Below are 26558 nucleotides of genomic sequence, written 5' to 3' on the forward strand. Positions count from 1 at the left end.
CCTCTGTATAGGAACTAGTTTTCGGCTCCGAGGCTGGCTGTTTCGGAACCGAAACCTTTTCGGAAGTCTTTTTAGGCTCCGAAGAAACCTTCTTTGTTCTCGGCGTGTCTCGGTGCAGAAATTCTTCGGTGCCGCTGTCTCTGTGCCGAATTTTCTCGGAGCCGCCGTCTCGGCTCCGAGGTTGCTGTGTGGCGGTATCTCGACCGGAGTCGGATGACTTCGACACCAGCATGCCCTTTTTTGGTGCCTTGGATGGGTCACCTATTTTTCGGGTTAAGCCATGGCCTGTTGGCGGTGGCATCCCCTGGGCTTTTGTAGACTTCTCATGAGTCTTGATTTTCGACGTCTTACTCACGGTTTTGGTTGTTTCTTCGGCGTCGAGTTCTTCCGAATCCGACTCGCGGACGGAGAAAGCTTCTTCTTCCTCCTCGAAACGATCTTGACCTGTCGACGTGGACGCCATTTGTAGTCTCCTGGCTCTTCGGTCTCTCGGTGTCTTCCTCGACCGAAACGCTCGACAGGCTTCACAAGTATCCTCCTTGTGCTCGGGGGACAAGCACAAGTTACAGACCAGATGGTGATCTGTATACGGATACTTGTGATGGCATTTTGGGCAGAAACGGAATGGGGTCCGTTCCATGAGCCTTGAAGTCGCACGTGGCCGGGCCGACCAGGCCCCGACGGGGGATCGAAAAAACCCCGAAGGGCCACCGGAGCTCTTCAAAATTCGGTGTCGATTTGTTCTAACTAACCCGATACCGAACGCAAACAATACCGACGTTTTTTTCCGAGATTCTAACTAACTTTCCGACCCGAAACACGGAGCGAAAAGGAACACGTCCGAACCCGATGGCGGAAAAAAAACAATCTAAGATGGAGTCGACGCCCATGCGCAATGGAACCGAAGTAGGAGGAGTCCCTCGGTCTCGTGACTCGAAAACACTTCTTCGAAGAAAAACAACTTATAACACTCCGAGCCCAACACCAGACGGCGGACTGTGCACAGCATGTGTATCTGCAGCTACACATGCCATCGAACATACATATACATATATATACACACACACACACACATTCAAAACTAATAAACCATTAAAAAAAAAAACTACCTTCAAATTCGTTGTTCAGGCAATCGTTATTCAGGCAAAATCGTTGTTTGAACAGTAGTTGTTCAGTACTTCATTGTAGAGACTTTTTAGTTGTTTAGCAGTAGTGGTTCAGGCAAGTAGTGGTTTAGACCTCGTTGTTTAGGATGTTTCCCATTGTGACATACAATCACTCCAAACATACTCATTTGGCTTAATGATAAAGACAAACTAATTGTCTTAGCTGCAATCAGCCACCAAGAATATCATCAGACTCCAGTGCCTTTCCAGTTGCGTCAAATGACTCCTAATCATTTTGACACCCACTGGGAACATTTCCCTTTACCATCTAGGAGAAAAAGCTTTGTGGACCAACAGAAGTCTTCTCTAAAGGATGTCTATTCATTTTGCACTTGCACCTTATACATGAACGACGGTTCCAGATGACCAAGTTAACTGACTATCTTATAGAATCCAACACACTAATAACCACTAGGACTACTTGCAAGCTCACAAACCAACAATCAGCCAAAACAAAGATGATAATTCTAAATGCATATGAACATGCCAGCAAGTATGCATTCGGATGCTATACAGCCATGAATGTGGTCCGTCGCCTTCCCTTCTCCTCAAGACAAGCAAAGAGGACAAATCATTACATCAGCAAGTGGTGTGCTCTCCTGGCTTTTATTTGTAGTCCCTAATTTGGGTCACTTTAAATTTGACCACCAGTCAAAAATCAAAAGGTCCAACATGCATGAGCTAGCAGAACTACTCTCTGGAACAAACAGAAAATATTTATCTAGTGGGTGTCCCTTTTTTTACTACGGGGCACACTCCAGGCCACAGTTTTTTGCTTCCTGTGCAGTACAGGGACCGAACACATCCAAGTCTGCATTGGTCCTGCTCCAGCAGGAACAGTCCTAACTCTTAGTCAGAACAATAATACAAGCAACTCACCACAGTCACATCAGGCCTTTACAGAAAAAAACTCATCTGAAAGGGTTTGCCGCATGAGGCTCAATGGTGTTAATTCACAAATAACCTACATGGATTGGAACTTCACTTTACTTTAATAGATTTTTCAACAATCTTCAACACAATTTGGCTTTTTCTCAGTGCCACATTTAAGAGACGTACAGCTTTTACTAACCGTTTGAGTTTCAGGACTCTCAGAATCTTTCTTGCGAGCACGTTCTTTCTTCATCTTCCCACCAGCGGCTCGGATGCTGACTCTGTTCTCTCCGCCCAGGTACCCTCGACAGTTTGTTGAGCCACAAAAGCATTTTTGGGCTTCTTTGCTGTTTTATTTTTAAATAAAGAAAAATAACTTGGCATTAAAAAATGTAGATCAGCAATTGATGTATGCCTCTTTTTTTAGATCTGGGTAAAAAACCTTAATTAAAGAATAAGTAGGCGCTTTTCCAAAAAAGCTCTGCTAAAACAATACTATAACAGGACTTTAAAAGCATCTTTAGTTACATGAGCACATTTATATGGGATAGAGACCAAAAATGTACTGATCTAGGAGAGTAAACATTGGTAAAACCACAATCTTTTAACCTGTTTAGTGTGGAGGACAGCTCTAACCTGTACTCACACCTGAGACAGGAAATTCCTCCGGAGCGAGCACATCACTACAGAAAGCACCCTCTGACACTGATGTCGTAACAGAGAAAGTGAAATGAACCTCATTTCACTGCATCAGTGCTCGACAGGAGAGGGAAAAATAGCTCGAACCCCTCAAGTACTGCTTCAGACGAGAGGTGTAGTCAGAAAGGGGAGAATCTCCACTCTCCAAAAGAACCTTCCCCTAGTTGATCCCTGCTTGGAGATTGCTGCACCCACCCACTATATCACCACCTTTTTTGAGGGGGGAGCTGCCCCCTTGTAATAGGCTAGCGTTCCCACTTCCCCCAGGCCAAAAAGTGTTGTTTATTACCTTATCTGCATCTTAAGAGGGAGGGAAGGTTGGAAGGAGAGGATGGGTGGTCAGAATGCCCATTAGGCACAAGGGATTTTTTTTATCACTAAAAGGGTAATGGCCTCCCAGGCATCGGGCCAATCCCCTCCACACCCTAAATAAATCCCATAACTCTTTCTGCAGATAGGAGGTATTTTCCACCAATCTCAGTCTGCTTCCAGTCGGCGACTGAAAGTCCACTACACACCAGGGATTTTTTTTAAATGTCAGAACAGGTTGAAAGGGGCCTTTGCAGGTACTGGGCCTACACCTCCCCCCTCCACCCATATGACCCCAAGCAGTCCCCTCCCCACCCCAGAAAGTATACTGGAGGCTGTGACCTCCAATCTGTCCCTGCCTGGGGGCAGAAAACCTACAAGACCACCAGGAATTATTTTTGTAGGGTAGGTAGCATTAGCCCATTGCCCCTGGCAATGGGCTAATGCTCCCCCAGCGCCCAGGCCTGAATGGCTTTCTGTGCCCGGGGGCAGAAAGCCCAGTAGACGTCAGGGATGATTTTAATGGAGAATTGAGTGGGGGCGGCCTGCCTAGGTATTAGGCCTTACCCCCACTCTAGGAAAACAGCCCTTGTTGCAGGTAACCCCCCCACTTTTTGCCTGATACTGATGCAGACTTGACAGAATATGCTGGGACCCTGCTAACCAGGCCTCAGCACCAGTGTTCTTTCACTAAAAATGTACCATTCTTTACACAACTGGCACACCCCTGGCACACAGATAAGTCTCTTGTAAAAGGTACCAGTGGTACCAAGGGCCCTGTGACCACTTAAGGTCCGTAAGGGCTGCAGCATGTGTTGTGCCACCCTAATGGACCCTTCACCTAACACATGCACACTGCCATTGCAGATTGTGTGTGTTGGTGGGGAGAAAAGGGCAAAGTCAACGTGGCATCCCCCTCAGGGTGCCATGCACACAAAACACTGCCTGTGGCATATGTAAGTCAATCCTCAAACAGGCCTTAAATCCCTAAGGCAGGGGGCACTATACCATAGGTGAGGGCATAGCTGCATGAGCAATATGCCCCAACAGTGTCTAAGTCCATTCCTAGACATTTTAAGTACAGTGTAAGTCACCCCACACTCATTCCACATGTGTTTTAGGTATGCTGACATGAAGTTGGTACCTCTGTCAGACACCACCTCCTTAGGGAAACCCACTCTGGTAAAGATACCAATGAGGGCCTTGGCTACTGCAGGGGCAGTAGTCGACCTAAGGGGAATAGCTTCAGGATACCTAGTAGCATGATCCACTACTACTAGGATATACATATGTCCTGAGGCTGTGGGAGGTTCTAGTGGACCAACTATGTCCACACCCACTCTTTCAAAGGGGACCCCCACCACTGGAAGTAGAATGAGGGGGGCCTTTGGATGCCCACCTGTCTTACCACTGGCTTGACAGGTGGGGCAGGAGAGGCAAAACTCCTTAACCTTGTGGGACATATTGGGCCAGTAGAAGTGGTTGACTAACCTCTCCCACGTCTTGGTTTGTCCCAAATGCCCAGCAAGGGGAATATCATGGGCTAAGGTCAAAATAAACTCTCTGAACGACTGAGGCACTACCACTCTCCTAGTGGCACCAGGTTTGGGGTCTCTGGCCTCAGTGTACAGGAGTCCATCTTCCCAATAGACCCTATGTGTTCCATTTTTATTGCCCTTGGACTCTTCAGCAGCTTGCAAGCAGGCAAGAGAGGGACAGGTTTCTTGTCCCTTACACAGCTCCTCCCTTGAGGGTCCCCCTGGGCCTAAGAGCTCAACCTGATAAGGTTCAAGCTCCAAAGGCTCAGTTCCCTCAGAGGGCAGAACTTCTTCCTGAGAAGAGAGGTTCTCTTTTTCTGACTGTGTGGCAGTTGGTTTCCCAACTGACTTTCCTTTTCTCTTGGTAGGCTGGGCCTTTCTTCCAGACTCCAGCTCTACTTTTTCACCCTGTGCCTTGCACTGTGCTCTTGTTTTTACACACACCAGTTCAGGGATACCCAGCATGGCTGCATGGGTTTTTAGTTCTACCTCAGCCCATGCTGAGGACTCCAGGTCATTTCCAAGCAGACAGTCTAGTGGGATGTTTGAGGAGACCACCACCTGTTTCAGGCCATTGACCCCTCCCCATTCTAAAGTTACCATTGCCATGGGATGTGCTTTAGTCTGATTGTCAGCGTTGGTGACTGTATAGGTTTTTCCAGTCAGGTATTGGCCAGGGGAAACCAGTTTCTCTGTCACCATGGTGACACTGGCACCTGTATCCCTCAGGCCCTCTACACTTGTCCCATTAATAAAGAGCTGCTGCCTGTATTTTTGCATGTTAGGCGGCCAGGCAGCTAGTGTGGCTAAATCCACCCCACCCTCAGAGACTAGAGTAGCTTCAGTGTGGACCCTGATTTGCTCTGGGCACACTGTTGATCCCACTTGGAGACTAGCCATTCCAGTGTTACCTGGATTGGAGTTTGGAGTGGAACTTTTCTTGGGACAGGCCTTGTCTCCAGTTTGGTGTCCAGACTGACTACAGTTTCGACACCAGGCCTTTTTGGGATCAAAGTTTTTACCCTTGTACCCAGGATTGTTTTGTGAAGAGGCTCTGGGCCCACCCTCCTGTGCAGGTTTTTGGGGGCCTGTAGAAGACTCTTTACTATTTTTATTTTTGGCTGTCTCACCACCTTTCCCCTGGGGAGGTTTTGTGACCCCTTTCTTTTGGTCACCCCCTGTGGAAGTTTTGGACACCCTAGTCTTGACCCAATGGTCCGCCTTCTTTCCCAATTCTTGGGGAGAAATTGGTCCTAGGTCCACCAGATGCTGATGCAGTTTGTCATTGAAACAATTACTTAACAGGTGTTCTTTCACAAATAAATTGTACAGCCCATCATAATTACTTACACCACTGCCTTGAATCCAACCATCTAGTGTTTTTACTGAGTAGTCTACAAAGTCAACCCAGGTCTGGCTCGAGGATTTTTGAGCCCCCCTGAATCTAATCCTATACTCCTCAGTGGAGAATCCAAAGCCCTCAATCAGGGTACCCTTCATGAGGTCATAAGATTCTGCATCTTTTCCAGAGAGTGTGAGGAGTCTATCCCTACACTTTCCTGTGAACATTTCCCAAAGGAGAGCACCCCAGTGAGATTTGTTCACTTTTCTGGTTACACAAGCCCTCTCAAAAGCTGTGAACCATTTGGTGATGTCATCACCATCTTCATATTTAGTTATAATCCCTTTAGGGATTTTCAACATGTCAGGAGAATCTCTGACCCTATTTATGTTGCTGCCACCATTGATGGGTCCTAGGCCCATCTCTTGTCTTTCCCTTTCTATGGCTAGGATCTGTCTTTCCAAAGCCAATCTTTTGGCCATCCTGGCTAACTGGATGTCCTCTTCACTGGAGTTATCCTCAGTGATTTCAGAGTTGTTGGCCCCTCCTGTGAGGGAACCAGCATCTCTGACTATTATTTGTGGAGTCAGGGCTTGAGAGGCCCTGTTCTCCCTAAATAGGACTGGTAGGGGGGAATTTTCCTTCAAGTCACTATCTTCATCCTCTGTGCTGCCATCCTCAGAGGGGTTGGCTTTTTCAAACTCTGCCAAAAGCTCCTGGAGCTGTACTTTGGTAGGTTTGGAGCCCATTGCTATTTTCTTTAGTTTACAGAGTGACCTTAGCTCTCTCATCTGTAGATGGAGGTAAGGTGTGGTGTCGAGTTCCACCACATTCACATCTGTGCTAGACATTATGCTTTTAAAAGTTGGAATACTTTTTAAGAAACTAAACTGGTTCTAGAATCTAATTCAAACTTTTAACAAACTTTTAAACTCTAAAAGAAATGCTAAACAGGATCTAACACAAGGCCCTAGCAGGTCTTTTAAGAATTTAGAAAACTTTTCAAATTGCAAAAATCAATTTCTAATGACAATTTTGGAATTTGTCGTGTGATCAGGTATTGGCTGAGTAGTCCAGCAAATGCAAAGTCTTGTACCCCACCGCTGATCCACCAATGTAGGAAGTTGGCTCTGTATGTGCTATTTCAAAGTAAGGAATAGCATGCACAGAGTCCAAGGGTTCCCCTTAGAGGTAAAATAGTGGTAAAAAGAGATAATACTAATGCTCTATTTTGTGGTAGTGTGGTCGAGCAGTAGGCTTATCTAAGGAGTAGTGTTAAGCATTTGTTGTACATACACATAGACAATAAATGAGGTACACACACTCAGAGACAAATCCAGCCAATAGGTTTTGTTATAGAAAAATATATTTTCTTAGTTTATTTTAAGAACCGCAGGTTCAAATTTAACATGTAATATCTTGTTTGAAAGGTATTGCAGGTAAGTACATTAGGAACTTTGAATCATTTCAATTGCATGTATACTTTTCAAGTTATTCACAAATAGCTATTTTAAAAGTGGACACTTAGTGCAATTTTCACAGTTCCTGGGGGAGGTAAGTTTTTGTTAGTTTTACCAGGTAAGTAAGACACTTACAGGGTTCAGTTCTTGGTCCAAGGTAGCCCACCGTTGGGGGTTCAGAGCAACCCCAAAGTTACCACACCAGCAGCTCAGGGCCGGTCAGGTGCAGAGTTCAAAGTGGTGCCCAAAACGCATAGGCTTCAATGGAGAGAAGGGGGTGCCCCGGTTCCAGTCTGCCAGCAGGTAAGTACCCGCGTCTTCGGAGGGCAGACCAGGGGGGTTTTGTAGGGCACCGGGGGGGGACACAAGCCCACACAGAAATTTCACCCTCAGCGGCGCGGGGGCGGCCGGGTGCAGTGTTAGAACAAGCGTCGGGTTCGCAATGGAAGTCAATGAGAGATCAAGGGATCTCTTCAGCGCTGCAGGCAGGCAAGGGGGGGCTTCCTCGGGGAAACCTCCACTTGGGCAAGGGAGAGGGACTCCTGGGGGTCACTTCTGCAGTGAAAGTCCGGTCCTTCAAGTCCTGGGGGCTGCGGGTGCAGGGTCTTTTCCAGGCGTCGGGACTTAAGTTTCAGAGAGTCGCGGTCAGGGGAAGCCTCGGGATTCCCTCTGCAGGCGGCGCTGTGGGGGCTCAGGGGGGACAGGTTTTGGTACTCACAGTCGTAGAGTAGTCCGGGGGTCCTCCCTGAGGTGTTGGTTCTCCACCAGCCGAATCGGGGTCGCCGGGGGCAGTGTTGCAAGTCTCACGCTTCTTGCGGGGAGATTGCAGGGTTCTTTAAAGCTGCTCCTTTGGATAAAGTTGCAGTCTTTTTGGAGCAGGTCCGCTGTCCTCGGGAGTTTGTCGTCGAAGCAGGGCAGTCCTCAGAGGATTCAGAGGTCGCTGGTCCCTTTGGAAGGCGTCGCTGGAGCAGAGTTCTTTGGAAGGCAGGAGACAGGCCGGTGAGTTTCTGGAGCCAAGGCAGTTGTTGTCTTCTGGTCTTCCTCTGCAGGGGTTTTCAGCTAGGCAGTCCTTCTTGTAGTTGCAGGAAATCTACTTTCTAGGTTCAGGGAGAGCCCTTAAATACTAAATTTAAGGGCGTGTTTAGGTCTGGGGGGTTAGTAGCCAATGGCTACTAGCCCTGAGGGTGGGTACACCCTCGTTGTGCCTCCTCCCAAGGGGAGGGGGTCACATCCCTAATCCTATTGGGGGAATCCTCCATCTGCAAGATGGAGGATTTCTAAAAGTTAGAGTCACCTCAGCTCAGGACACCTTAGGGGCTGTCCTGACTTGCCAGTGACTCCTCCTTGTTATTCTCATTATTTTCTCCGGCCTTGCCGCCAAAAGTGGGGGCCGGGGCCGGAGGGGGCGGGCAACTCCACTAGCTGGAGTGTCCTGCGGTGCTGTGACAAAGGGGTGAGCCTTTTGAGGCTCACCGCCAGGTGTTACAGCTCCTGCCTGGGGGAGGTGTTAGCATCTCCACCCAGTGCAGGCTTTGTTACTGGCCTCAGAGTGACAAAGGCACTCTCCCCATGGGGCCAGCAACATGTCTCTAGTGTGGCAGGCTGCTGGAACCAGTCAGCCTACACAGATAGTCGGTTAAGTTTCAGGGGGCACCTCTAAGGTGCCCTCTGTGGTGTATTTTACAATAAAATGTACACTGGCATCAGTGTGCATTTATTGTGCTGAGAAGTTTGATACCAAACTTCCCAGTTTTCAGTGTAGCCATTATGGTGCTGTGGAGTTCGTGTAAAACAGACTCCCAGACCATATACTCTTATGGCTACCCTGCACTTACAATGTCTAAGGTTTTGCTTAGACACTGTAGGGGTACAGTGCTCATGCACTGGTACCCTCACCTATGGTATAGTGCACCCTGCCTTGGGGCTGTAAGGCCTGCTAGAGGGGTGTCTTACCTATACTGCATAGGCAGTGAGAGGCTGGCATGGCACCCTGAGGGGAGTGCCATGTCGACTTACTCATTTTGTTCTCACTAGCACACACAGGCTTGTAAGCAGTGTGTCTGTGCTGAGTGAGGGGTCTCTAGGGTGGCACAATACATGCTGCAGCCCTTAGAGACCTTCCCTGGCATCAGGGCCCTTGGTACCAGAGGTACCAGTTACAAGGGACTTATCTGGATGCCAGGGTGTGCCAATTGTGGAATCAAAAGTACAGGTTAGGGAAAGAAAACTGGTGCTGGGGCCTGGTTAGCAGGCCTCAGCACACTTTCAATTCAAAACATAGCATCAGCAATGGCAAAAAGTCAGGGGGTAACCATGCCAAGGAGGCATTTCCTTACAGGCCATATTAAGTATATGGTGTGGGAATTTTTCAAAACGAACTCCACAGTTCCATAATGGCTACACTGAATACTGGGAAGTTTGGTATCAAACTTCTCAGAATAATAAACCCACACTGATGCCAGTGTTGATTTAGTAAAAGAAAATGCACACAGACGGCATCTTAGAGATACCCCCTGTATTTTACCCAATCCTTCAGTGCAGGACTGACTGGTCTGTGCCAGCCTGCTGGTGAGAGCCTTTGTGCTCTCTGAGGACAGAAACAAAAGCCTGTTCTGGGTGGAGGTGCTTAACACCTCCCCCCTGCAGGATCTAACACCTAGCAGTGAGCCTCAAAGGCTCGGGCTTCGTGTTACAATGCCCCAGGGCACTTCAGCTAGTGGAGATGCCCGCCCCCTGGACACAGCCCCCACTTTTGGGGGCAAAGCCAGGGGACATAATGAGAAAAACAAGGAGGAGTCACCCACCAGTCAGGACAGCCCCTAACGTGTCCTGAGATGAGGTGACCCGGGCCTTTAGAAATCATCCATCTTCATTTAGGAGGATTCCCCCAATAGGAATAGGGATGTGCCCCTCTCCCCACAGGGAGGAGGCACAAAGGAGGTGTAGCCACCCTCAATGACAGTAGCCATTGGCAACTGCCCTCCCAGACCTAAACACACCCCAAAATTTAGTATTTAGGGGCTCCCCAGAATGCGGAACTCAGATTCCTGCAACCTGAAGAATCAAGGACGACTGCTGACCTACAAGCCTGCAGAGAAGGACGACGAAGACAACTGCTTTGGCCCCACCCCGTACCGGCCTGTCTCCAACTTCGAAAACCTGCTCCAGCGACGCATCCAACAGGGACCAGACACCTCTGAAGCCTCAGAGGACTGCCCTGGACTAAAAGACCAAGAAACTCCAGTGAACAGCGTCCCTGTTCAAAATCTGCAACAAAGAAGCAACTTCCAAGGACTTCACGTTTCCCGCCGGAAGCGTGAGACTTCACACTCTGCACCCGACGCCCCCGGCTCGACCTGCAGAAAACCAACACCACAGGGAGAACTCCCTGGCAACTGCGAGCCGGTGAGTAGCCTGACGACCCCCCCTGGACCCCCACAGCAACGCCTGCAGAGAGAACCCAGAGGCTCCCCCTGACCGCGACTGCCTGTAACAAGGGACCTGACGCCTGGAACCAGCACGGCACCCGCAGCCCCCGGGACCTGAAGGAACTGAACCTCAGAGCAGGAGTGAACCCCAGGCGACCCTTCGCCTAGCCCAGGTGGTGGCTGTCCCGTGAATCCCCCCCTATGCCTGCCTGCACCGCGAGAGTGACCTCCGGGTCTCTCCATTGTTTCCTATCTAAAACCAGACACCTGCTTTGCACACTGCACCCGACCGCCTCTGTGCCGGTGAGGGTGTGTTTTGTGTGCCTACTTGTGTCGTCGTCCCCCCCCCCCCCCCAAGTGCTCTACAAAACCCCCCTGGTCTGCCCCCCGTGGACGCAGGTACTTATCTGCTGGCAGACTGGAACCGGAGCACACCTGTTCTCCATAGGTGCCTATGTGTTTTGGGCACCTTTTTGACCTCTGCACCTGACCAGCCCTGAGCTGCTGGTGTGGTAACTTTGGGTTTGCCTTGAACCCCAAACTGTGGGCTGCCTATGCCCCAGAACTGAGACTTGTAAGCGTTTTCCTTACCTCCTAACCTAATCTTTACTTACCTGCCCCAGGAACTGTTGATTTTTGCACTGTCTCCACTTTGAAAATAGCTTATTGACATTTTTACAAAGACTGTACATGATATTGTTTTCATTCAAAGTTCCTAAAGTATCTAAGTGAAGTACCTTACATTTAAAGTGTTTAATGTAAATCTTGAACCTGTGGTTCTTAAATTAAACTAAGAAAAGTAATTTTTCAATATAAAAGCCTACTGGCCTGGAGTAAGTCTTTGAGTGTGTGTCCCTCATTTATTGCCTGTGTGTGTACAACAATTGCATAACACTACCCTCTGATAAGCTTACTGCTCGACCACACTACAACAAAATAGAGCATTAGAATTATCTACTTTTGCCACTATGGTACCTCTTAGCTGAACCCTTGGACTCTGTGCACACTATTTCTTACTTTGAAATAGTATATACAGAGCCAACTTTCTACAAATTGGCAATAACCTTTCCAGTCTCTTTCTGGATTTGAATCCTACTTTGTTTTTAATCCATGACCTCAAGAATGGGTCTAATGTCTGTTTCATCTGCCTCCTGTTCTGAAGATGAAACCTGTTTTCTGCCCCCTTATGAATGCTCCGAAAGCTTGGTGGCAGAATGCTTCATACGGGCCGAAAAAGTGGTCCGATTGTTAGGGGAAAGTGTTTTCGGCTCTGAAGAGGGGCTTTGATGTTTTGACTCCGAAGAGGAGCGTGGATGTTTCAGCTACGATGTGGCATGAAGCCGTCTGGGTTCTGAAGTGGAAGCCTCCATCTTTCAACTCGAAGCCGAAACAGTCATTATACTCTGTTCGGCAGAGTGAGTCTTGTCCTTGATCTCAAGGATAGGTTGGATCTCAGTGTCCTCAAACATGACCAGAAGGTTTATATGATTGTTCATCCAGTGATTTTGATTTCTGTTTAAGATGGCTAGAAAGTCCTTGCTCTTCTGAATATGATTTTTTCGGCTTCAAAGATGGTAGTTTTTTCGGGCTCGAAAATACAGCAGGTTGTTTCAGTTCTGAAGCAGGACATTGAGGCTTCGACTCCGAGGAGTGAGGACGCTTACTTGAGTCCGAGGCAGAACTCTTTACAGATTTACTAGGCTCCGATATTGACAGAGGAGTGGCCTTTTTCGGCGCCGAACCCAAAGGTGGGTCGACTAGAGTCTTTTTTTCGGGTTGGACCATGGCTCTCTAGCAGTGGTGTACCCAAGGCCTTAGAGGACTTTTTTATAAGTGTGCGTAGGGGCAGACATACTCACATGCTGACCAGCAGTGATAGGTCTATCTTCTTCCGATTCTTCTTCAGAGTCGGTGTCTCTGATGGAAACCGCCATCTGCGCCTGTTCTTCCTTCATGGTGTCGAGATGTTCCGTACTCTTCAACGCCATTTCCAGTCTTCTGGTTCTCCGTGCAGAAGATGTCCCACGTCGGTCAGAGGGCCGCAGTCGAGTCAGTGGTCAGGACCACCACCAACAAGCCTTGGCAAAGACATCTAGGCAGAAGAGGATTTGCAGATAAGAAGAGGACCAGCAAGGTCCAGAGGACTAGAACCTTGGAGGAGAGTCTGGAATGATACTCACCAGGTCGGGAGTGCCAGCAGTAGCAGTCATAACCCCCATAGGCAACCCATTGGCAGCATGCACCGAAAATTGCGTTGAGGCCCAGTTAGAACACCTGGAGAGGAGTCCCATGTCACTGGAGCAGCAGAGGAGAGGAGAGACTGTCCTTGCAAGGATGAAGTGCTGGAGGCAGGGCTACTTGGAGCCTGAACATCCCTCAGAGCAGGAGTCAAGAAGCCTTGGTTGCTGCAAGAGTCTTAGTGCACAGGGGTTCTGTCCTACAAGGAGAGGCAAGGGCTCACCATCTCCCAAGTTGGTCAAGAAGGCAGGGAGGACCACTCATAACAACCACTTGTGTTGGAGGATCCCCACAGTTCCTGTGGAGAGCAGATCCTAGCAGCTGGTTTTGGTTGCCTTAGTTGCCTGCAGATAAAGGGGAGTGGCTCCTTCACTTCAAAAGAGATTCCTTCTGCTTCTTTGGTGCAGATGCAGTCTTCCCGACCTCAGAGGATGCACAGCTGTGTAAATGTTGCAATTGCTGGAAGGAGCCGGGGAAACAATGCTGCAAAGCAAGGTCGTCTCAGGAGTTGCAGGCCCATTTGGTCCCTGTGAAATCCAGCAGCGGTTCCAGAGGCCAGGAGCAGAAGATGTTGACGCAGAGGTGATCTGGTGGAGTCTTGCACGCCAAATATGACACACTACCCCCTCTCCCCCCTGCAAGGGAGTCCCTAAATAGCCCTAACAAGGGGATTGGTCACTCTGCTGAGTGACCACCTATCAGAGGGGGTCACTCCTCTGATAGGTGATGTTAGACACCTGTCCTGACCAACCATATGCTCCCAGAAGCGTGGACTAACCCCAAACTCAGGAAGATTGGAAGGAATAAATGCCAGGGGGACCCTCTGAGGAGCCCACAGAGTGCAAGGAATCATGCCACCAATACTGACATTAGTATTGGGCTATGATTCCAACATGTTTGATACCAAACATGCCTGGGTTCAGAATGAAAATGTCACTTACCCAGTGTACATCTGTTCGTGGCATCAGTCGCAGTAGATTCGCATGTTTTGCAATAGCTCGCCATCTGGTGTTGGGCCGGAGTGTTACAAGTTGTTTTTCTTCGAAGAAGTCTTTCGAGTCACGGGACCGAGTGACTCCTCCTTTTGTCTCCATTGCGCATGGGCGTCGACTCCATCTTCGATTGTTTTTCCCCGCAGAGGGTGAGGTAGGAGTTGAATTGTAGTAATAGTGCCCATGCAATGGAGTGACTAAGTATGCACCTATTTAAGGTTGAGATGATACATATATAAATAATTGAAGGTAACTTCCAAACTGCTACAGGCTCCCGGGGAGGCGGGTGGGCACATGCGAATCTACTGCGACTGATGCCACGAACAGATGTACACTGGGTAAGTGACATTTTCAGTTCGATGGCATCTGTCGCTGTAGATACGCATGTTTTGCATAGACTAGTAAGCAGTTATCTCCCCAAAAGCGGTGGATCAGCCTGTAGGAGTGGAAGTAGTCTGAAATAATGTTCTTAATACGGCTTGACCTACTGTGGCTTGTTGTGTGGATAACACGTCTACACAGTAGTGCTTGGTGAATGTGTGAGGCGTAGACCATGTGGCTGCCTTACATATTTCTTGCATTGGGATGTTTCCTAGAAAGGCCATGGTAGCACCTTTCTTTCTGGTTGAGTGTGCCCTTGGTGTAATGGGCAGGTGTCGTTTAGCTTTAAGGTAGCAGATTTGGATGCATTTAACTATCCATCTGGCTATACCTTGTTTTGATATTGGGTTTCCTGCATGAGGTTTTTGAAATGCAATAAATAGTTGTTTAGTCTTTCTGATGTTTTTTGTTCTGTCAATGTAATACATCAATGCTCTTTTGACATCTAATGTATGTAGTGCCCTTTCAGCTACGGTATCTGGCTGTGGAAAGAACACTGGAAGTTCCACTGTTTGATTTAGATGGAACGGTGAAATAACCTTTGGCAAAAATTTAGGATTGGTCCTTAGGACGACCTTATTCTTGTGTAGTTGTATAAAAGGTTCCTGTATTGTAAACGCCTGAATCTCGCTTACTCTTCTTAGGGAAGTAATGGCGATGAGAAATGCCACCTTCCAGGTTAGGAACTGTATGTCGCAGGAGTGCATGGGTTCAAAAGGTGGACCCATAAGTCTAGTTAGGACAACATTTAGGTTCCATGAAGGAACAGGTGGTGTTCTTGGTGGTATAATTCTCCTAAGGCCCTCCATGAATGCTTTAATGACTGGTATCTTATATAGGGAAGTTGAATAGGTAGTCTGCAGGTATGCAGATATTGCTGCAAGGTGTATTTTAATGGAAGAGAAAGCCAGGTTAGATTTTTGTAAGTGAAGCAAGTAATCCACTACATGTTCTGGAGTTGTGTGTAATGGTTGTATTTGATTAATATGGCAGTAGCAAACAAACCTCTTCCATTTACTTGCATAGCAGTGCCTGGTGAATGGCCTTCTGGCTTGTTTTATGACTTCCATACATTCTTGGGTAAGTTGTAAGTGCCCGAATTCTAGGATTTCAGGAGCCAGATTGCTAGATTCAGCGATGCTGGATCTGGGTGTCTGATCTTTTGGTTGTGCTGTGTCAACAGATCTGGCCTGTTGGGCAATTTGATGCAGGGTACTACTGATAGGTCTAGCAGCGTTGTGTACCAGGGTTGCCTTGCCCAAGTTGGTGCTATCAATATGAGTTTGAGTTTGTTTTGACTGAGTTTGTTTACCAGGTAAGGAAGGAGAGGGAGAGGAGGAAAAGCGTAAGCAAATATCCCTGACCAGTTCATCCATAGGGCATTGCCTTGGGACTGCTTGTGTGGGTATCTGGATGCGAAGTTTTGGCATTTTGCGTTCTCCCTTGTCGCAAACAAGTCTATCTGAGGTGTTCCCCAGAGTTTGAAATAAGTGTTCAGAATTTGGGGGTGAATTTCCCATTCGTGGACCTGTTGGTGATCTCGAGAGAGATTGTCTGCGAGTTGATTTTGGATCCCTGGTATAAATTGTGCTATTAGGCGAATTTGGTTGTGAATTGCCCAACGCCAAATCTTTTGTGCTAGCAGGCTTAACTGCGTGGAGTGCGTCCCCCCTTGCTTGTTTAGATAATACATTGTTGTCATGTTGTCTGTTTTGACGAGAATGTATTTGTGAACTATTATTGGTTGGAAAGCTTTTAGTGCTTGAAAAACTGCTAGAAGTTCTAGGTGATTTATATGCAGTTTTGTTTGATGTACGTTCCATTGTCCTTGTATGCTGTGTTGATCGAGGTGTGCTCCCCACCCTGTCATGGAAGCATCTGTTGTTATTACGTATTGTGGCACTGGGTCTTGGAAAGGCCGCCCTTTGTTTAAATTTATGTTGTTCCACCACAGAAGCGAGAGGTAAGTTTGGCGGTCTATTAACACCAGATCTAGAAGGTGACCCTGTGCTTGTGACCATTGTGATGCTAGGCACTGTTGTAAGGGCCTCATGTGCAGTCTTGCGTTTGGGACAATGGCTATGCATGAAGACATCATGCCTAGGAGTTGTAGTACCATCTTTGCGTGTATCCTTTGTGTTGGATACATGCGTTGTATGATGGTGTTGAAATTTCGAATTCTTTGTGGACTTGGAGTGGCTACTCCTTGTGATGTGTCTATTATGGCTCCCAGGTATTGTTGTACCTTGCGCGGCAGAATTTTGGATTTTGTGAAATTGACGGTGAACCCTAGTTTGAAGAGGGTTTGTATGATATGATTTGTGTGATTTGAGCACTGTATTAACGAATGGGCCTTGATTAGCCAGTCGTCTAGATATGGGAACACATGTATTTGCTGCCTTCTTATGTGTGCAGCGACTACCGCTAGACATTTGGTAAAGACTCTTGGTGCGGTTGTTAATCCGAAAGGCAGTACCTTGAATTGGTAATGTATTCCCTTGAATACAAACCTTAGGTATTTCCTGTGCGATGGGTGTATTGGTATATGGAAATAAGCATCCTTTAGGTCTAAAGTTGCCATGTAGTCGTGTAGTTTTAGCAATGGCAATACTTCTTGTAGTGTGACCATGTGAAAGTGGTCTGATTTGATGAAAGTGTTCACTACTCTGAGGTCTAGGATTGGTCTCAGCGTTTTGTCCTTCTTTGGTATCAGAAAGTACAGTGAGTAAACTCCTGTGTTTATTTGTGTGTTTGGCACTAATTCGATTGCATTCTATTGCAATAGTGCCTGCACTTCTATCTCCAGGAGATTGGAATGGTGTGTTGTCAAATTTTGTGCTTTTGGTGGTATGTTTGGAGGGAATTGTAGAAATTCTATGCAATAACCATGTTGGATAATTGCTAGAACCCAAGTGTCTGTAGTGATTTCCTCCCATGCTTTGTAATAATGACTTATTCTTCCCCCCACTGGTGTTGTGTGGAGGGGGTGAGTGACGTGTGAGTCACTGTTTAGTAGTAGGGGTTTTGGGGCTCTGAAATCTTCCTCTATTTCTAAGGAATTGCCCTCCTCTATATTGTCCCCGAAAACCTCCTCTATACTGTCCCTGGTAACTGGACGGTGTTGCTTGTGAGGTGCTGGCTTGTGTGCTCTGACCCCGAAACCCCCCTCGAAAGGGTGTTTTACGGAATGTGCTGTAATTCCCTCTGCTCTGCGGGGAGTAGAGTGCGCCCATGGCTTTGGCAGTGTCCGTATCTTTTTTGAGTTTCTCAATCGCTGTGTCCACTTCTGGACCGAACAGTTCTTTTTCATTAAAAGGCATATTGAGAACTGCTTGTTGAATCTCTGGTTTAAATCCAGACGTTCTGAGCCATGCATGCCTTCTGATAGTTACAGATGTATTAATTGTCCGTGCAGCTGTATCTGCAGCGTCCATGGAGGAGCGGATCTGGTTGTTGGAAATGGTCTGTCCCTCCTCAACCACTTGTTTTGCCCTATTTTGTAAGTCCTTGGGCAGATGTTCAATGAGATGTTGCATCTCGTCCCAGTGGGCTCTGTCATAGCGCGCAAGTAGTGCCTGGGAGTTCGCGATGCGCCACTGGTTTGCAGCTTGTGCTGCGACTCTTTTACCAGCTGCATCGAACTTGCGGCTTTCTTTATCTGGGGGTGGTGCATCTCCAGATGTGTGAGAGTTGGCCCTTTTCCTAGCTGCTCCTACAACGACAGAGTCTGGTGGCAGCTGTGTAGTGATGAAAACAGGGTCTGTAGGAGGCGCCTTATACTTTTTTTCCACCCTTGGTGTGATAGCCCTACTTTTGACCGGCTCCTTAAAGATTTCTTTCGCGTGCCGGAGCATACCAGGGAGCATAGGCAGGCTTTGGTATGAGCTGTGGGTGGAGGAGAGTGTGTTGAATAAAAAATCATCCTCGACCTGTTCTGAGTGGAGGCTTACGTTGTGAAATTGTGCTGCTCTAGCCACCACTTGAGAATACGCGGTGCTGTCTTCTGGTGGAGATGGCTTCGTAGGGTATGCCTCCGGACTGTTATCTGACACTGGGGCGTCGTATAGGTCCCATGCGTCTTGATCTTGGTCACCCTGGCTTATGGTGGTGTGAGCTGGGGAGTGTGATGGAGTTCGTGCTGGTGAGACGTTAATCACGGGCGGAGGAGAGGATGGTGGGGTAACTCTTTTCACCACTTTTGGTTGTGGTGTCTGTTCAGTTTGGAACTCCAACCTTCTCTTTCTTCTAATGGGGGGAAGGGTGCTTATTTTTCCTGTCCCCTGCTGTATGAAGATACGCTTTTGCGTATGGTCCACATCAGTTGATTGTAGCTCTTCCTCAAACCTATGCTTTTGCATTTGGGAGGTTAGCGAGTGCTCTTCTGTATAAGAGCCTGAAGCTGGGTCGCTTGCAGTTTGTTTCGGCACCGAAACCCTGTCTGCGTGTTTTTTCGGCTCCGAGGTGACTTTTTTCTTTTTCGGGGCCGAAACCTCTCGGCGTCGATCTTCTTCGGTGCCGCTGTCTCGGCGTCGAGCCGTGTCCACACCGGCATCTCGGTGTCGAGGCTTGTCTCCAGCACTTTCTCGGTCCCGAGAAGGCTGCGTGCCGGTGTCTCGACCGGAGTCGGACGATCTCGGCACTGTTTGGGCCTTTTTCGGTGCCGACGGTCGGTCACCGAATTTATGGGTGGAGCCATGGCCTGATGGCAGTGGCGTCCCCTGGGCCTTGTAAATCTTCCTCTGTGTGGTTTTCGACGTCTTACTCACGGTTTGTGTATCGTCGAATCCTTCGGAGTCCGATTCTTGGATCGAGAAGGTACCTTCCTCTTCCTGCTCCTCGAACTCTCGGTGGGCTGTCGGCGCGGACGCCATCTGAAGTCTTCTGGCTCGACGGTCTCGGAGTGTCTTTCGGGACCGGAACGCACGACAGGCCTCACAGGTGTCTTCACTGTGCTCAGGTGACAGGCACAGGTTACAGACCAAGTGTTGGTCCGTATAGGGGTATTTATTGTGGCATTTGGGGCAGAAACGGAACGGGGTCCGTTCCATCGGCGTTCTTCAGCACACGGTCGGGCCGACCAGGCCCCGACGGGGGATCGAAAAACTACCCCGAAGGGCACCGGAGCTCTTCGATCTTCGACGCGGTGTTGAATCTAAGTACGCCGATCCCGAACGCAACAATACCGACGAAAATCTTCCGAAATTAGCTAATTTTCCGTTCCGAAACTCGGAGCGACAGGAACACGTCCGAACCCGATGGCGGAAAAAAAACAATCGAAGAAGGAGTCGACGCCCATGCGCAATGGAGACAAAAGGAGGAGTCACTCGGTCCCGTGACTCGAAAGACTTCTTCGAAGAAAAACAACTTGTAACACTCCGGCCCAACACCAGATGGCGAGCTATTGCAAAACATGCGTATCTACAGCGACAGATGCCATCGAACTTACCATTATGTAGATGGACCACAGGTAGTGAGTGACCTGTGGCCAGTACACAGGTAAAATGGCTTCCCTGCACTTACGAAGTTCACTGCATTGCAACTAGAGTTCAAAATGGCACCTCTGCTCCTGCAGGTATGCCCTCACACAGAGGAACCTGCACCTTGCCCCTTCGGCTGAGACCATAGGGGTGACTTACAGTGACCTGGTGCAGTGAACAGCAGTGAAAGGGTGCATGCATCCTTTCATGTAGGCTGCAATGGCAGGCCTGCAGACAGTTTGCATGGGCTCCCATGAGTGGCATAATGCATGCTGAAGCCCATGGGGGTCCACCGGTGCACCAATGCCCTGGGTACCCAAGTACCATATACTAGTGACTTAGAGAGTGTAGGAAAGTGCCCTCTTTCTTGACATGGTTATCCCCATTGTCTGCCTATTTTCAGTATGTTTAACTGTGTCTACTGGGCTCCTGCTAACCAGTACCGCAGTAGTTTAGCTCTCTTCTCTAAATTTTACCTTTTACTTCCCACAATTGGCATACTGGCTCCCCCATGCAAGTCCTTAGTATATGGTACCTAGGTACCATGTTGCATTGGGGTTCCAGGAGATCCCTATGGGCAGCAGCAGTTATTCTACCATCCATAGGGAGCTCATGCAAAGGGCTCTGCAGGCCTGCCATTGCAGCCTGCGTGAAGCTGGTGCATGCACCCGTTTTCACTACAGGTCACTACACCAGGTCACTATAAGTCACGCCTACAGTAGGCCCTCAGCCTAGAGGGCAGGGTGCCAGTACCTTGTGTGTGAGGGCACCCCTGCACGAGCAGAGGTGCCCCCACAAACACCAGATCCATTTTCCTGGACTTTGAGAGTGCAGGAACGCCATTTTATGCGGGTACTCAACATAACAGCTACATAACAGTAACTCCAAACCTGGGCATGTTTGGTGTCAAAAATTTCATAATCATACCCCAATACTGTTGCAAGTATTGGAAGTATGATCCCATGCACTCTGGGGGCTCCTTAGAGGATCCCAGCATTGCTACCACCAGTCTTACAGGGTTTTCCGGGCAGCCCCGCTGCTGCCACCCCTCAGACAGGTTTCTGCCCTTCTGCTGCTTGATCTGATCAAGCCCAGGAAGGCAGAACAAAGGATTTACTTTAGGAGAGGGAGGTAACACCCTCTCCCTTTGGAAATAGGTATGAATGGCTGGGAAGGGGGTAGCCTCCGCACGCCATTGGTTTGCTTTGAAGGGCACATTTGGTGCCCTCCATGCATAAACCAGTCCACACAGGTTTAGGCCCCCCAGTCCCTGCTCTGGCACAAAATTGGACAATGAAAAGTGGAGTGACCACTCCCTTGTCCATCACCACCCAAGGGGTGAGCAGAGCTCCTCTCCAGAGGGTCCCTGGGATCTGCCATGTTGATTCTAAGGTTGACAGGAAACTCTGGGAACATCTGAGTGGCCAGGAAAGCCGGATGATGTCACAGCCCCCTCCTGAGAGGTGCTTACCTGGTTAGGTGACCAATCCCCCTTTCAGGGCTATTTAGGGTCTCTCTCTTGGGTGGGTCCTCAGATTTGGCTTGCAAGATTCCAGTCAGCAGGACTCCTCTGCAACCTTCACATCAACTTCAGGCCTCCAGAACTGCGACTGGATCCTCCAGGACTACAGGTGGTGGTCCGGAGTGATCCTCTTGATCCTTTCTGCCAGCTGTCCAACTTTGGTGGAGGTAAGCCTTTGCCTTCCCACGCAGGACAGTACCCCCATGCACCGCGTCTCTTGCATCTGCCAAGGCTACTTTGCATCTCCTCCAAGGGATCTTCAGGAGACATGTAGCTCCAGCCCCTGCACTCCATCCTGGAAAGCACAGCCTCCGGCGTGTTCTCCTGCGGCGTGTTATCCACTTTTGTAGTGCTGCATGGGCTCCTTGTCCTGTAGGACTCCTGTAGGTGCTTCCTCTGCTCCTCTGGACTCTCTGCAACTTTGACGGTCGCCTGTGACTCCCCCTCCTGGGCCTTGCTGGTTTCCGGCAGCACCTCTTTTCCACTGACTGCAAGTTTGCCTCTGCCAAGGCTTGTTGGTGGAAATCCTGCACCGACAGCAGTCTGCAATCTTCCTTCTGGCGTGGGACATCTTCTGCATCTCACTACTCTCGACCAACTCCTGCATCCACAGCTGGGAGGGTGGTACCTCCTACTCCGCCTGGACTCCACTGTGACTCTTGGACTTGGTCCCCTCTCTTCACAGGTCTTCTTTCTTCAGGAATCCACCGTTGGTTTTCTTGCTATCTTCTCTGGGTGTCTTCTTTTTCTTCTTTTCCTCCTTTTGGGTGGTTTGGGGAAAATCTTGTGTTTTACTCCTGCATTCCTAGTTGCTGTTCACATTCCATTTTTTTAGTATAAGGTTTGTGCTCCCCCTAGGGTCACTATTGGTTATTACCATTTACACAGTTTCCAAACTGTTTCTATGCCTATGTCTGGATGCTAGTGTATATAATTAGCCTATCACTTACCTCCTAAGGGTGGGTCACCTGTCTAGTATTTTGTGGTGATGTGTCAAAAATAAAGTACCTTTATTTTTGTACAACTGCGTGTTTTCTTTCATGTGTTTAAGTGCTGTGAGTCTACAGTGGTATTGCATGAGCTTTGCTTGTCTCCTAGAAAAGCCTTGGCTGCTCATCCACAGCTACCTCTGCAGAGCCTGGCTTCTACACACTGCCTACACTTCACTTAAGGGGATACCTGGAATAAGTATCATAGGTACCCACCACACACCAGGCCAACTTCCTACATTGGTGAGCACTTGCAACTGCCCTACCACACTGTCACTTGTTACGTTCTACAGGAAAGACCAATTACTAGCTAGGGACGTACACATAAACCTAGTGTAGGAAAATGGCTCCCTGTTGCAGTTACCCCCCGCTTTTTGCCTGATATTGATGCTGACTTGACTGAGAAGTGTGCTGGGACCCTGCTAACCAGGCCCCAGCACCAGTGTTCTTTCACCAAACATGTACCATTGTTTCCACAATTGGCACACCTCTGGCACACAGATAAGTCCCTTGTAAAAGGTACCAGTGGTACCAAGGGCCCTGTGACCAGGGAAGGTCTCTAGGGGCTGCAGCATGTGTTGTGCCACCCTTAGGGACCCCTCACCTAACACATGCACACTGCCATTGCAGATTGTGTGTGTTGGTGGGGAGAAAAAGGCAAAGTTGGCATGGTATCCCCCTCAGGATGCCATGCAAACAAAATACTGTCTCTGGCATAGGTAATTCACCCCTCTAGCAGGCCTTACAGCCCTAAGGCATGGTGCACTATACCAAAGGTGAGAGTATAGCTGGATGAGCAATATGCTCCTAGAGTGTCTAAGTCCATTCTTAGACATTGTAACTACGGTGTGGCCATATTAAGTATATGGTCTAGGAGTTTGTCAAAAACGAACTCCACAGCTCCATAATGGCTATACTGAATACTGGGAAGTTTTGGTATCAAACTTCTCACAATAATAAACCCACACTGATGCCAGTGTTGGATTTATTAAAAAATGCACACAGAGGGAATCCTAGAGATGCCCCCTGTATTTTACCCAATCCTTCAGTGCAGGACTGACTGGTTTGTGCCAGCCTGCTGCTGAGAGCCTTTGTGCTCTCTGAGTACAGAAACAAAAGCCTGCTCTGGGTGGAGGTGCTTAACACCTCCCCCCCGCAGGAACTGTAACACCTAGCAGTGAGCCTCAAAGGTTCAGGCTTCGTGTTACAATGCCCCAGGGCACTCCAGCTAGTGAAGATGCCCGCCCCCTGGACACAGCCCCCACTTTTGGCGGCAAGTCCAGGGTAGATAATGGGAAAAACAAGGAGGAGTCACCCACCAGTCAGGACAGCCCCTAAGGTGCCCTGAGCTGAGGTGACCTTTGCCTTTAGAAATCCTCCATCTTGGTTTTGGAGGATTCCCACAATAGGAATAGGGATGTGCCTCCCCTCCCCTCAGGGAGGAGGCACAAAGAGGGTGTAGCCACCTCCAAGGACAGTAGCCATTGGCTACTGCCCTCCCAGACCTAAACACACCCCTAAATTCAGTATTTAGGGGCTCCCCAGGAAATCAGATTCCTGCAACCTGAAGAAAGAAGGACTGCTGACCTACAAGCCTGCAGAGAAGGGGGAAGACAACAACTGATTTGCCCCAGCCCTCCCGGCCTGTCTCCAACTTCAAAAACCTGCTCCAGCGACGCATCCGACAGGGACCAGCGACCTCTGAAGCCTCAGAGGACTCGCCCTGGACTACAGGACCAAGAAACTCCGGTGAACAGTGGCCCTGTTCAAAACCTGTTACTTCTTTGCAACAAAGAAGCAACTTTCAAAGACTGCACGTTTCCCGCCGTGCAGAGTGAGACTTCACACTCTGCACCCGACGCCCCCGGCTCGACCTGCAGAAAACAAACACCTCAGGGAGGGCTCCCCGGAGACTGCGAGCCTGTGAGTAACCACAGACGACCCCCTGAGCCCCCACAGCTCCACTGATCGCGACTGCCTGTAACAAGGGACCCGATGCCTGGAACCAACTCTGCACCCGCAGCCCCCAGGACCTGAAGGAACCGAACTTCAGTGCAAGAGTGACCCCCAGGCGACCCTCTGCCTAGCCCAGGTGGTGGCTGTCCCGAGAAGCCCCCCCCCCCACCCCCCCGCCTGCCTGCAACGCTAGAGTGACCCCCGGGTCTCTCTATTGTTCTCAACCTAAAACCCAACACCTGCTTTGCTCACTGCACCCGGCTGCCCCTGTGCCACTGAGGGTGTACATTGTGGCCTTCTCGTCCCGTCCCCCCCCCCCCCTCCGGTGCTCTACAAAACCCCCCTGGCCTGCCCCCGACGACGCAAGTACTTACCTGCTGGAAGACAGGAACTGGAGCACCCCTGTTCCCCATAGGCGCCTATGTGTTTTGGGCACCTCTTTGACCTCTGCACCTGACCGGCCCTGAGCTGCTGGTGTGGTAACTTTGGGGTTGCCTTGAACCCCCAACGGTGGTCTGCCTATGCCCCAAACCTGAGATTTGTAAGTGTTTTACTTACCTTCAAAACTAACCTTTACTTACCTCCCCCAGGAACTGTTGAAGTTTGCAGTGCCCACTTTGAAAATAGCTTATTGCCATTTTTACAAAGACTGTACATGATATTGTTTTCATTCAAAGTTCCTAAAGTATCTAAGTGAAGTACCCTACATTTAAAGTGTTTAATGTAAATCTTGAACCTGTGGCTCTTAAAATAAACTAAGAAAAGATCTTTTTCAATATAAAAACCTATTGGCCGGAGTAAGTCTTTGAGTGTGCGTTCCTCCTGTATTGCTTGTGTGTGTACAACAAATGCTTAGCACTACCCTCTGATAAGCCTACTGCTCGACCACACTACCACAAATAGAGCATAGAATTATCTACTTTTGCCACTATCTTACCTCTAAGGGGAACCCTTGGACTCTGTGCACACTATTCCTTAGTATATACAGAGCCAACTTCCTACACCTAGTATCAGGACATAGGGGGTTATTACAACTTTGGAGGAGGTGTTAATCCGTCCCAAAAGTGACAGTAAAGTGACGGATATACCACCAGCCGGATTACGAGTTCCATAGGATATCATGGACTCGTAATACGGCTGGTGGTATATCCGTCACTTTACCGTCACTTTTGGGACGGATTAACACCTCCTCCAAAGTTGTAATAACCCCCATAGTCTCTAGGGTTTGGGTAAGATATGGGTTTAGGCATAGCCCTTGCTCCAAAAGTCTCTAAGAGAGACCAGACATTAGGGAGGTTAGGCACACCCTACACCACTCTAACATTTCTTCAGTACCTAGCACCTCCCAGAGCATGGTTTCTCCCTAAGAAGGACCTTACCTTTCAGGAACTGAGGGAAGTGTGTAAGAGTAGGAAACTGAAGACAGGGAGGAACCCTAGTAAGAGTACACTCTTGGGACCTCTCCTCCAGGAGGACCAGGGTCAGGCTGGTAGCCAGGAGGAGGGGGAGCAGGAGGTAGACTCTAACCCCCCAGTATTAGAGAGAGAAGATCTAGATGCTGAGGGTCAAGAGGGTCCCTCAGATGATCACAGGGTCCCTAGTAAGCCCCCTATTGTAGCTGGGAGCACTACAGGTAGTGCCAAAGTTGGCCATGTTAGTAGTCCCCCCCCCTTGTTCCCAAGAGACTAGTTCAGAGGGTTACTAAGCCTAGGGACAGATCCCCTTGCTGCCACTCTCATGTCACCTCTGTATCAGAGGGGACGAACTAGTCAACTCCAGATAGGGAACTTAGGAAACTTTGGCTGGAGGAGGCCAAGCTGAGGCTGCAGCAGCAACAGCTAGCCCTAGACAGAGATGCCTTGGCAGTATTGAAAGAGAGAGGCAGGGTTGGGGTTACCACCCCATGGTGGCAGCAGCTTTGGTTTCAGGGAGCCTACGGTCAGGGAGGACTCTTGATTCCAGAAATCTTAGCAAGGTTGTTCCACCCCCTTACAAGGTGGGGGGTGACTTCCATAAGTGGTTCTCTGCTCTGGAAAGGGCCTGCAAATTTCAGAGGGTCCCCCAGAGACAGCAGCTGCTATCCTTTGGCTCTCCTTCTCTGACAAGGGTAGGGATAGTCTTCTTACTGTCAGAGAGGAGGATGCTGATAATTACACAGTTTTAAAGTCTGCTCTGTTAGATGGATTTG

General features: G+C 48.9%; 1 protein-coding gene across 3 annotated transcripts in view; it reads right to left on the minus strand.

Annotated features, from left to right (window-relative positions):
• The window catches only part of SETD2 (SET domain containing 2, histone lysine methyltransferase), a 1164442-nt gene that overhangs the window by 786945 nt on the left and 350939 nt on the right, over positions 1-26558 (minus strand). For all 3 annotated transcript variants that reach the window (XM_069210931.1, XM_069210934.1, XM_069210932.1), the window contains one exon: positions 2239-2386. In XM_069210931.1, coding sequence (XP_069067032.1) covers positions 2239-2386 — 148 coding nt within the window. The remainder of the gene's footprint in view (positions 1-2238; positions 2387-26558) is intronic.

Source organism: Pleurodeles waltl, chromosome 10 (assembly GCF_031143425.1).
Source record: "Pleurodeles waltl isolate 20211129_DDA chromosome 10, aPleWal1.hap1.20221129, whole genome shotgun sequence".
In the NCBI taxonomy this organism is placed as follows: domain Eukaryota; kingdom Metazoa; phylum Chordata; class Amphibia; order Caudata; family Salamandridae; genus Pleurodeles; species Pleurodeles waltl.